Source organism: Rhinoderma darwinii, chromosome 5 (genome assembly GCF_050947455.1).
Source record: "Rhinoderma darwinii isolate aRhiDar2 chromosome 5, aRhiDar2.hap1, whole genome shotgun sequence".
Lineage (NCBI taxonomy): Eukaryota > Metazoa > Chordata > Amphibia > Anura > Rhinodermatidae > Rhinoderma > Rhinoderma darwinii.
This window is the reverse complement of record NC_134691.1, coordinates 71,923,637-71,936,952: the sequence shown is the minus strand read 5'-3', so window position 1 is coordinate 71,936,952 and position 13,316 is coordinate 71,923,637. Positions and strand designations below refer to the sequence as shown.

At 44.1% G+C, this 13,316-nt stretch overlaps 1 protein-coding gene across 1 annotated transcript in view; it reads left to right on the top strand.

Annotated features, from left to right (window-relative positions):
- The window catches only part of CPA6 (carboxypeptidase A6), a 289,404-nt gene extending 276,921 nt beyond the window's left edge, over nt 1-12,483 (top strand). Inside the window, exons 9-11 of the mRNA XM_075828241.1 lie at nt 280-482; nt 9,241-9,325; nt 11,186-12,483. Coding sequence (XP_075684356.1) covers nt 280-482; nt 9,241-9,325; nt 11,186-11,373 — 476 coding nt within the window. The 3' untranslated portion in view covers nt 11,374-12,483. The remainder of the gene's footprint in view (nt 1-279; nt 483-9,240; nt 9,326-11,185) is intronic.
- The last annotated feature ends 833 nt before the right edge of the window (nt 12,484-13,316 follow it).

The following is a 13,316-nucleotide window of genomic DNA, read 5'->3' as shown; positions in this document are numbered from 1 at the left end:
AAAGTTTGAGTAGTAGTCGGGTTGTACTAAGCAGAGTTTGTGTTCCATAATGGGTTTAATATGCCCTTCATACACTATGTTCCAGCACAATATTCATACACTTAATTCCAGCATTTATTTTATACTCTGCCAGGCATCGCTCTCCTTCTATTCACAGACCTTGATATTTGGAGTGCTATTGCCTGTATTGTTCCAAGTTGATTGTGGCTGCCACGTATATATTTAGTCACTCCATAATACTTCATAGCTTTACCTTTTACTTTATTTATTTTTCTTCAGAGGAAGGTGCTTCTTTTGATCCATGTGACAGTACTTACTGTGGACCATATGCTGAGTCTGAGCCAGAAGTTAAGGCCGTCGCTCAATTTCTCCAGAAAAGGAGAAAATATATTAAAATTTACCTATCATTTCATGCTTATGCTCAAATGTTACTCTACCCCTACTCATACCAGTATGATGCTATTCCAAACTACAAGTGTGTGGTAAGTCATCTTATATTGACATGTTATTGTACAGTATGCATAATACATTTGTGGACTGGGTAAACATGGTGCCTGCTTAGTAGTGGCCGTACAGTCCCATAGTTCTATTACTGGGACTTTATGATCTGTGATCATAGGTTGACTAACCCTACTGTGAGTAGAAGCCTTGTATTTGTAGCAAGTGACATTTTAAAATCCGAGGAACTTCTAACACGTTACTAAAAGGGTTGTCAATTTTTACATTTCTGTAACATGCCCCTAAATCTGCATTGATTGTAAATGGGGTTTAGAAAAACAATATTCACTTGTATATATTGTATTTTTTGGTGTGGGATCAGCAATGAAAATCCACACCAAATCTATTTCAAAATTTAATGTCAGTTGTGAACCGGAATGTACACTTCATGTAAACAGGCGATATCTTGCGTTTATATATAAGCACAGATTATATTATAAAATACATATTATACTACTTTATACTACTGAAAAACAGGCCTTACACTAAATGTACAGAAAGATGAAAATCCCTATGACTTTCTAACTGGGAAAACAGACTTCCATTTTTAAAATGTTGCATGAAGAGGGAATCCAGAACAGTGAGCGACTGTAAAATCCAGAATTTACTGTTCATATATAGAAAAGCGCATACAAAGACAAAGCTGTTATTCATAGCAATGTTTCACTTTTAAAATGGTCTAAAGACTTTGAAGGGAATTTAAGAACAGCTTCTAGCGTTAAAAAGTTGCAAATTATGGCACACAGCATGTTTGATGAAAAGGTGGGCCACCCCCATCCAACAAATTTTGCCAGAAACGGTCGTAAATTATAGGTTAAATCTAAGCCGGACTGTAGCTGGCGTAGATTTCACTTTGTGGTGCACGGACTGCCCAAGATGCAACAAATTTATTAAGAGGCACGCGCCTCTTACTCCAGAGGGCTTCAGTCTAAGATAGATGTATGATAGCCAGTCTTGGGAAATCTGGGCCATTGAGGTTATTCAACTGGGTTAATAAAATAGGTGACAGATATAAAGTAACGGTCACCGCCACAAAACTATATCTAAAACATGTCATATGCTGTAGCCAAGTATTTTAAACTTTCAAAAGGCAAATGTAGGCTTTCTAAAGTGGGGTTTCCAAATTCATTACTGCCCACAGCAGAGATGCCTCACCTCCATTATTCTAATCAACTGTATATACAGTATGCACTACGTCACAAGTTTTATTTGACATAGGTTGGCTTAGGTGTAATGAATCGGAGTAGGGAGACGACAGGTGAGCCCTAATCTACCCGCAACTCAGTCCCTGCCTACTTGCACGGCCCGTCCTAAGTGACGGCGTACAACTGGGCGACGGTCCCTACGCTCAGTAAGTGCAAGACAGACAACACAAGACAAGGGCACACAGAAGAAAAGGGGAAGTAGGGGCAGTTGCCCACGGAAAACCGTGAGCAACAGGCAGTGGTGAACGAGCCGAATCAAACCAGGAGAGTACATATTAGCAAAACAGAGCAGGAGAATAGTCAGGCAAGCGAGGGTCAAAAAGTTACAGTGGTCAATCAGGTAAATAGCAGGAATAGCAGAGCCAGGAAATCAGAGAATCACAGGCAAGGAACATGCTGCAAGTGACGGTATAAATAGACCAAGGGTGGGAGCTAGAGCCGTCAGGCCAGTCTGTGATAGGTTCTCCCTCTCCTCAGCCTGCAAGCCTGAGTGGTAACAGATCACGTCACTCTAGCTGACCTTGGAGCTGATGAAGGCTGATTAACCCCGGGCGTCGACACAGAACCTGTGTCAGGCAAACCCTTTACAGTATTCCCCCTTTTATGAGGGGCCACTGGACCCTTCCTAGGTGGGCCTGGCTTGTTGGGGAACCGAAGATGGAACTTCCTGAGCAATATACCGGCGTGAACATCCCGGGCGGGTACCCAAGTCCTCTCCTCAGACCCGTATTCTCTCCAATGGACCAGGTACTGGAGGGAGCCTTGGACCATCCTTCTGTCCACAATCTTGGCTACCTCAAATTCTACCCCATCAGGAGTGAGAACAGGGACCGGAGGTTTCCTAGATGTAGCCAAGGACGGGGGGCAGCTTTTCAAGAGGGAGGCATGGAACACGTTATGTATCTGAAAAGACGGGGGTAATTCCAGCCGGAAGGAGACCGGGTTGAGGACCTCAATGATTTTGTACGGCCCTATATACCGGGGAGCAAATTTCTTGGACGAAACTTTAAGGCGGAAATTTTTAGAAGACAGCCACACCAGATCCCCGACCACAAATAGGGGGTTAGTTGAACGTCTTCTATCTACCTGAGTCCTTTGGATGCTCTGGGACACCTCAAGGTTCTTCTGAACCTGGGCCCAGACTGTTCACAGTTCCCGATGAACGACATCTACCTCAGTATTGTTGGAACCACCAGGTGTAACGGAGGAGAACCGTGGATTAAACCCAAAATTGCAGAAGAAGGGGGAGACCCCCGACGAGCTACTGACCCGGTTATTAAGGGAAAATTCGGCGAGGGGAATGAAGGAGACCCAATCATTTTGACAGTCTGAGATAAAACACATTAAGTATTGTTCTAGAGACTGATTAGTCCTCTCAGTTTGGCCATTAGTTTCAGGATGGAAGGCCGAGGAAAAGGACAGATCAATCTCCAGCTTCTTACAGAAGGCTCTCCAAATTAATGAAACAAATTGTACCCCTCTGTCTGATACAATATTGACCGGAACCCCATGGAGACGCAGGATGTGTTTGACAAACAAGGTAGCTAACGTCTTGGCATTGGGTAGTTTCTTGAGGGGTACAAAGTGGCACATCTTACTGAAGCGGTCTACTACAACCCACGCCACCGACTTGCCTTGGGATGGAGGCAGATCGGTGATAAAATCCATGGACATTTGGGTCCAAGGTCTCCGGGGAATGGGCAAAGAACATAGTAAGCCCGCAGGTCGGGACCTGGGAGTCTTGGACCTAGAACAAATTTCACAAGCGGCGACGTAGGCCTCAACATCTTTAAGCAACCCAGGCCACCAATACGTTCTGGAAATGAGGTGCTTGGTACCCAGGATGCCTGGATGGCCAGATAGTAGGGAGTCATGATTCTCCCTGAGCAACCTTAGCCGGAATTGCAGGGGAACAAACAGCTTGTTCTCAGGAAGGTTCTCGGGAGCAGAACCTTGATCAGCCGCAATTTCGGAGGCTGAGTCTGAATCCACAGAGGATATGATTATACCTGGGGGCAAAATACAAGCGGGATCCTCCTCAGGAGGAGGGCTGGCCATGAAGCTACGCGACAGAGCATCAGCTTTGATGTTTTTTGACCCAGCCCTAAAGGTAACCACAAAGTTGAATCTCGTAAAAAACAACGTCCGTCGAGCTTGTCTCGGGTTTAGCCCCCGGGTAGATTCTAGGAACACCAGATTCTTGTGGTCAGTAAGAACCGTTACCTGGTGCCTAGCCCCCTCCAGGAAGTGGCGCCACTCTTCAAATTACCATTTAATGGCTAAGAGTTCGCGGATGCCAACGTCATAGTTTCTCTCAGTGGAGGAGAACTTCCTGGAGAAGTAGGCTCAGGGACGGGGATGGGTGAGAGACCTAGTTCCCTGGGACAAGACAGCACCAACTCCCACATCGGAGGCATCAACCTCCACGATGAATGGCTCCATTTGGTTAGGCTGAATCAGCACTGGGGCAGAAAAAAAGCACCTCTTAAGGATCTCAAAAGCCTGGACCGCATCCGGAGTCCAGTGGAGGAGATCAGCACCTTTACGAGTGAGGTCCGTAAGAGGCTTAGCGATGACCGAGAAGTTAGCAATAAATCTCGTGTAATAATTAGCAAACCCCAGGAAGCACTGTAACGCCTTCAGGGAGGCAGGTTGGACCCATTCAGCCAAAGCCTGAACCTTGGCAGGGTCCATGCGGAATTCGTTAGGAGTGAGGATTTGACCCAAAAATGGTATCTCCTGCACTCCAAACACACATTTTTCGATTTTTGCAAAGAGTTTGTTTTTCTAAAGGGCCTGGAGCACCTTCCTGACATGCTCAATGTGGGAGGACCAGTGCTTGGAAAACACAAGTATATCATCAAGGTACACTACAAGAAATACCCCCAGATAGTCTCTTAAAATCCTATTTATGAAATTCTGGAAGACCGCGGGAGCATTACACAACCCAAAGGGAATGACGAGATATTCGAAATGACCTTCGGGTGTATTAAACGCAGTCTTCCACTCATCCCCCTCTCTGATCCGGATAAGGTTATAAGACCCCCGACGATCGAACTTAGAGAACCATTGGGCTCCCTGAACCTGATTGAAGAGATCAGGAATCAAAGGAAAGGGATATTGGTTCCTTATAGTGATCTTATTTAAACTTCGGTAATCGATGCACGGCCTAAGACCACCATCCTTCTTCCTCACGAAGAAGAAGCCAGCACCTACCGGAGAAGTAGAGGGGCGAATGTAACCCTTGGCCAGGCTTCCCTGGATATATTCTCTCATGGCTTCACGTTCAGATTAAATATCCTACCTTTAGGGAACTTAGCTCCTGGTACCAAGTCGATAGCGCAATCATACTCTCTATGAGGAGGTAACTCTTCAGAGGCCTTTTTAGAAAAGACATCCGCGAAGTCCTGAATAAACTCAGGTAGAGTGATACCCTCCTCAGCGAGAGAAACCAAATTGATAGAAAAACATGACGTCATGCATTCATTACCCCATTTAGTAAGATCACCAGTATTCCAGTTAAAAGTGGGATTATGCGTCTGCAACCAAGGGAGGCCTAAAATCAAATCGGACGATAACCCCTGCATCATTAACACAGAACACTGCTCCAAATGAATGGAGCCAACAATGAGTTCAAAAACAGGGGTATGCTGCATAAAGTAACCATTAGCAAGCGGAGTGGAGTCAATACCCACTACCGTGACAGGTTTAGGCAAATCAGTTAGTGGTATAGCTAGAGACATGGCAAATTCTACAGAGATAATATTAGCAGCAGACCCTGAATCCACGAAGGCACTGCCGGTGGCAGACCTTCCATCAAAAGAGACCTGAAAGGGAAGCAAGATTTTATTAGGCTTCATGTTAATGGGAAATACCTGTGCGCCCAAGCGACCTCCCCGATGGTCACTTAGGCGCGGAAGTTTTCCGGCTGCTTATTCTTGTGCCTGGGACAGGAGTTCAAGTGATGCTTGTCATCCCCACAGTAGAAGCAGAGACCATTCTTCCTGCGGACATCTCTACGTTGTTGGGGAGACACGGAGGCCCCGAGTTTCATCTGTTCATCCGAGTTCTCCGTGTAAGAACGAAGCGGTGGAACCTCTGGAGCCATCATAGGGGAGCCAGAGGTGAAGGCACCAGAACGTTCAAGTCGTCGTTCCCTGAGACGTCGGTCAAGACGTACCGCTAAAGCCATAGCCTGATCTAGAGAGTCAGAGGTGGGATAGCTAACTAATTGGTCTTTAAGGACGTTCGACAGACCCAATCTAAACTGGCACCTCAAGGCAGGGTCATTCCACCGAGAAGCTACACACCACTTCCTAAAGTCAGAACAGTACTCCTCAACTGGTCTCTTACCCTGACGTAAGGTCACCAGCTGACGCTTGGCAAAGGCAGTCTTGTCAGTCTCGTCATAGATGAGCCCTAGAGCAGAAAAAAAAAGGTCAACAGAAGAAAGTTCAGGGGCGTCAGGAGGCAAGGAGAAGGCCAATTCCTGGGGGCCGTCCTGGAGCAGGGACCTAATTATACCCACTCGCTGGCTCTCAGAACCTGAGGAGTGGAGCCTTAATCGGAAATAGAGTCTACAACTCTCCCGAAAAGAGAAAAAAGTCCTTCGGTCCCCTGAGAACCGGTAAGGCAACTTGAGGTAAGGTTCAAGAGGTGAGGTGAAGGGTACTAACTGGGTAGCATCACGCTGGTTGAACCTCTGAGCCAGGTCTTGGACCTGTAGGGAGAGACCCTGAATTTGCTGAGCCAAGGCCTCAAGGGGATCCATAGTAGATTCAGGGACCAGTGTAATAAAAAGTATAGGGCCTGTGATTATGTAATGAATCGGGGTAGGGAGACGACAGGTGAACCCTAATCTACCCGCAACTCAGTCCCTGCCTACTTGCACGGCCCGTCCTAAGTGACGGCGTACAACTGGGTGACGGTCCCTACGCTCAGTAAGTGCAAGACAGACAACACAAGACAAGGGCACACAGAAGCAAAGGGGAAGTAGGGGCAGTTGCCCACGGAAAACCGTGAGCAACAGGCAGTGGTGAACGAGCCGAATCAAACCAGGAGAGTACGTAGTAGCAAAAGAGAGCAGGAGAATAGTCAGGCAAGCCAGGGTCAAAAAGTTACAGCGGTCAATCAGGTAAATAGCAGGAATAGCAGAGAATCAGAGAATCACAGGCAAGGAACATGCTGCAAGTGAGGGTATAAATAGACCAAGGGTGGGAGCTAGAGCCGTCAGGCCAGTCTGTGTATAGGTTCTCCCTCTCCTCAGCCTGCAAGCCTGAGTGGTAACAGATCGCGTCACTCTAGCAGACCTTGGAGCTGATGAAGGCTGATTAACCCCGGGCGTCGACACATAACCTGTGTCAGGCAAATGCTTTGCATTAGGACAGCGCTTTGCAAACTTTTTCACCTGAGGCTTTTCAGGTTTGCTATGCACACACTACTAACATACTGGATATATGCCATAAAAAACAACCACTACCACACTGAACACATGGTGCACACACCACTAACACACTGGGCACATGCCGCATACAACCACTGACACACTGGGCACATGCTGCACATACACCACTAAGACACTAGGTACATGCTGCACACACATCACTAACACACTAGGTACATGCTGCACACACACCACTAACACACTCGGTACATGCTGCACACACACCACTAACACACTGGGTACATGCTGCACACACACCACTAACACACTGGGCACATGCCGCATACAACCACTAACACACTGGGTACATGCAGCACATACACCACTAAGACACTAGGTACATTCTGCACACACACCACTAAAACACTAGGTACATGCTGCACACACCACTAACACACTGGGTACATGCTGTACACACACCACTAACACACTGGGTACATGCTGCACACACACCACTAACACACTGGGCACACGCCGCATACAACCACTAACACACTGGGTACATGCAGCATACAACCACTAACACAATGGGGTACATGCCGCATACAACCACTAAAACACTGGGTACATGCTGCACACACACTGCTAACACACTGAACACATGGTGCACACACCACTAACACACTGGGCACATGCCGCATACAACCACTGACACACTGGGTACATGCTGCACATACACCACTAAGACACTAGGTACATACTGCACACACATCACTAACACACTAGGTACATGCTGCACACACACCACTAACACACTCGGTACGTGCTGCACACACACCACTAACACACTGGGTACATGCTGCACACACACCACTAACACACTGGGCACATGCCGCATACAAGCACTAACACACTGGGTACATGCAGCACATACACCACTAAGACACTAGGTACATTCTGCACACATACCACTAAAACACTAGGTACATGCTGCACACACACCACTAACACACTGGGTACATGCTGTACACACACCACTAACACACTGGGTACATGCTGCACACACACCACTAACACACTGGGCACACGCCGCATACAACCACTAACACACTGGGTACATGCAGCATACAACCACTAACACAATGGGGTACATGCCGCATACAACCACTAAAACACTGGGTACATGCTGCACACACACTGCTAACACACTGGGCACACGTCGCATACAACCACTAACACACTGGGTACATGCCACATACAACCACTAACCTACTGGACACATGCCGCATAGATGCTTCATACACATTGGACATATGCCGCATTTGCACCACTAACACACTACACTAATATATAAGATATATAAAGCATACAAGCTGATCATGCAAAACGTTTCACTCATACATTGGACATATACTGTTAACACTACACACCTATCATTCACAATACAAACATCAATCAAACACACCACTTCAGTCACATTACAGGACTTACGCACTTTCTTTTGTAGACTGCTAAAGCAAGAGAAGTAGAATCCTAGCATAATTGAGACCAAACAATACCCGTCCACCGCTAGTTTGCCATAGGGTAAAGCATTAGAAACATACCAGTGTTGAAGATCTTACGACTTGCATCAGGGTAAAAAATAACTTTTATTCCGCCACGCGCAATTTAGGTTTACATGTTCGCCAAACCACAAAGTGTCCGGCACTTAAAGCTCCAACCACTCCCCTCTGCAGTTGATTGATGTCTCTGCTTGCATGACGATGAAGACAAGCAGAGCTGTCAGTTAACTGCAAAGGAGAGTGGTTGGAGCTGAAGATGCCGGACACTTTGTGGTTCAGCGGACCCTGGAAAGCTAAGTTGCATACAACGCATGGTGGAATAAAACATATTTTTTATCCTGCTGCAACCACTAAGGTCTTCCACACTCGTATGTTCCTACTCCTTTACCCTATCGCTAACCAGCGGTGTTTGTTAGCCTAAAATCTTATGACATTTTCTTTAAAAGTGTTTTATTTTCTTTTTTTTCAACTAAAAACTTAAATACATTACATCAGAGTATATGAATGAACCTATAATATTATGGGTATCTACATAGTATATAATATCAACTAGAATCATTCGCTTTCTCATTTTACTTTTATACCTAAACAGGAATCAGCAGCACAAAAAGCTGTCCAAGCTATAAATTCAGCCTATGGGATACGTTACAGACATGGGCCTGCATCCACCACTTTATGTGAGTATTCTACGTCGAGAGAACATTGTTCTGCCTTCTTTATACAGCGGTCCCTCCAGTTACAATATTAATTGGTTCTGGGGAGACGATTGTAAGTTCAAAATATTGTAACTTGAGGTCATAACTCTATGGAAAACTAGAAATTGGTACCAGAGCCCCCAAAATGTCAACCACAGATAAGAAAAAATGATGATTTAGCAGATAACTAATACAGATAAAGCAATTTCTCACATATATAAGTCAGAAATACTGTAGCTGCTGGAGGCTGTAAATCACTTTCTATGATGAGGGCAGGAGCTTCTTCAGGAGCCTGTACAGTGTAGTTCTTACAGCTGCAGCACTCTACAGTACAACAGGAAAGATCTGTTACTAGGGCCATAATAAAACGCTTCTATAGAAATACATTGGGACAGATTTACTGAGTCAAATTCTTGCTCAATATGTGCCAAAAAACGGACGTACATGCCTTATGTACAGTTTTCTAGTTTTCCTCGGAAAGAGGTGTGGCTTAGCAAAAAAAGTGTGGCTTAAATTGTGACAACCTGTGCAAAAATGTATGTGCAAATTATTGTTCCAAAGTAATCCATCCAAAAGGTGACATAAGGAAAAAATTGTGTTTAACATGTCTAGCAAGATGCGCCAAATTTATCATAAAGCATGCACCGCTGTGATAAATTTGGCCCATCTTCTGCCTGCCTGGTCTCGTTTTAAGCTGTCTAGGTTTAAGACAGTAGTAATAAATCTGCCACATTGCGTCTTCATGAAATTCACGTGTACTGTTTAGCCCACATTCGTATGTGAAATATATTTGTTACAGATTTTTTAAGTGGATTGTGTATAGAAAATCTGCAAAAATGTACAGTATGATGCATTCAAAAGGGCTTTAGAAAACCCTATTCACACTCAGCTGTTAGAAAACAAAAGTACGATACCTTAGAAAGTGGATTAACTTACATTTTACTATCAGTAAGTCTTATTTACATAAAACCTCAGAGGACCTGTCACTAGGTCATATAAGTTGCCCTGGTTAACTGATCTGAATAGTGCTGTCTCACTGTTTCCAACGCTGTTTTTATTTTTTTTCCTGAACCCCCCATTCTAGAAATATGGCCCAATGATGTGTTGGCTTTCTATATGATAATTTGCTGTAGTTTGCCAAAGGGGTGGAGCTAGCTTCCCTGCCTCTAATGTTGACCAATCAGCGCGAGGCAGCTTGAGGGGTTTTCACGCACTGTTGGCTAACTACAGCAAAATAGCATAGAGAGAGCCAATACAACAGCGGGCCATATCTCTGGGACGGGGTCCAGGAAAAAAATAAAAAACAGCGATGGAATCAGGGAGACAGCGTTATTCAGCTCAGTAAATCAGTTCTAGGTATATGACCTAGTGACTGGTCCTCTTTAGAAAAAACCTTTAGATACTTGAATGATGATGAGGTACCTGACACAGTTTCAAGCTTTTATTTATGCAAACAATGAGATAATGAGATACCAGAGCAGAGAAAGAGAAGCTGAAAGGTCTCTGTAGTACAGGATGGAAAATCGACCTAACTCCAAACCTGTGCTGAACAGAAAAAAATACAAAACATTCACATATGAATTATCAAGTACTTTATTGTATTTATGGACATGTGACAGGTTTTCTTTAGCCACTTACATATGAGCAGTTAAGAAAAGCAGACAAGATGCATTTAGAACTATGTTAAATTCAGAGTCACGGCTTCAGCAGAACTTGACACAACTGCCGAGGTGTCTCATTCCCTACTTTTCAGCAGGTGACAATAACACAAGCAATAATCACAAACACTTTCCACTAAGTACTTGTGTGCTAATTCATGATATGTCAAATCTTTTCTTCCAGATTTGACTTCTGGCAGCTCTATGGACTGGGCCTACAATATTGGCATCCCATACGCGTTTGCATTTGAACTTCGTGACACTGGATATTATGGATTTCTTCTACCTGAGGGTCTAATCCGGCCAACTTGTATAGAAACAATGCTAGCTGTTAAAAATATCACTATGCATTTGCTGAGAAAATGCCGCTAGCTAGAAAGACAATTTTTATGCTTTTTTTTATTAGTTGGCTGCTTTAATGTATGTTGTAAAGGAGGCCACATTATAATATAGATGATACATTGTCTATTTTCATGAAATATAAAATATTAACAAATATTGTAATTATGTTTTGAATTAGTGATATCACAATGTATCTTGAGTGAAACGTATGTTATATTCCCAATAGACACGTCCACTTTAAATACAGGCTCTCTCTCTCTCTCTCGGCCTACAGCAATTCTTGTAACTATAGTGTGGAGGCCCCAGGCAACTTCCACCACCGTCTCAACAACATAATCACGGGGAGCCCCCAGAAAATGTCCACCCTTCGTTACTTCGCGGGGAAGCTGCTGCACTCCGGCCGCTACATCTATGGCCTTCTCTGGCTTCTGGCCCTACTTTTGTCCACCAGCATAACAGCACTACTGTTGCTCTATGGGCCACAGCCTGTGCACTGAACCCCGTTAGGTGGGAACAGACACTTTTTATCAATTAAACACCAACCCTGTGTGGGGCATGCTGTTTGCATCCTCACTATGCTATTGGCGCACTAAAGTATACATAAAAAATGGCGTTTGGCCCGTTCTCCTTGGCGCCTGCAATAAACAGGGTAAGCCATCATTGCCTAAACAGTATTACATAGCAATGAACTTTGCTTGCTTGAGGACCCACACAGCACAGAACAGGTGACCACAGGTCCTGTGCACATAACAATACAGCCTGGCCGCTAGGTAGGACCAAAGGAATGGAAATATTTACATAACATATCAAACATTAGCACTGGTCTAACTCCTGTCTTGAACCTGTAGGAAGAAAATGTTAACACAAACATAAATTTGTACATTTCAAGAAACAGCAGCAAGTCTCTGGGTGCTGCTCCACACCACACCCTGCAGTAATATGGGCAAAACGTTCAGATTTTGAAGCTGAAGATGTCACAGAAGTTCACATCAGCCACCAAGGAGGGTTGCGGTAGCGTGCCTCCAGTCATACCAAGGACATGTATGGTTTATGATTGTATGATTATTGAACTAATGAAATTGATTCTGACCTGTTAAAAATGTAGTATTGTCTCCTGCGCTGTACATTCTTTAAATAAAAAGAGCAATAAAAATAAAAAATATTACTGGGAATATTTATTCAAATTTATTGAGGTTTGTATATAAAACTTCTGTTTACAATATGATTGGTTAATATTGGGACCAGAATTTTTCTGAGATACTGGTTTACTGAAAATACTTAAAGGAGTTGTGGCGACAGCACACTGTGAACACTAATGCCACCTAAGCCACCAAATATAAATAAATATGCATTACTGCTGAATCTACTTACAATAGTGAGGTTCTTAGCACACATTTTGATCAAATTGTGTGAGCCCACCTGCCATGACAAGGCGACCCCTATGAGGTGGGTACCTATGCTGCACATACACCCAGAACTGGGACTAAGCCTACATATATTTGGGGATGGTAGGAACCAGCATTAAACTAATTAAAATCACCCAGGGCAGAATAGGAGGAGTGTAAAATTAAAAAAAGGAGGCAGTCACTAACCCCACATATATGGATCACATAAACAAGACAAAAGTTTGAACAGCACATTCCAGTAAAATTAAACAAAACGTGTATACAGGTGCAAGAACGCGTGTGACTGCAAATTTATACAGTAACCAAGAAAATGGCGACAGCACTCTGCGAAAACTAATGCCACCTAGAATTGGTGTGAGTGATTAGATTAGGAGTCAGTGGGGTGAGATAAACTGGCTGTAATTGGAGAAAGAGACATCTTTCTGTAATACAATATATTACAAAGTTTCTTCTCTTCACTATATCTTGTACGGTTGATTTATGTTTGTTGAAACAACACTGACTTTAGAGTCTCGTCTCTATGACGTCTTGATGGAGCAACCCCTTTAAAGCTTATAAATGGTTGTA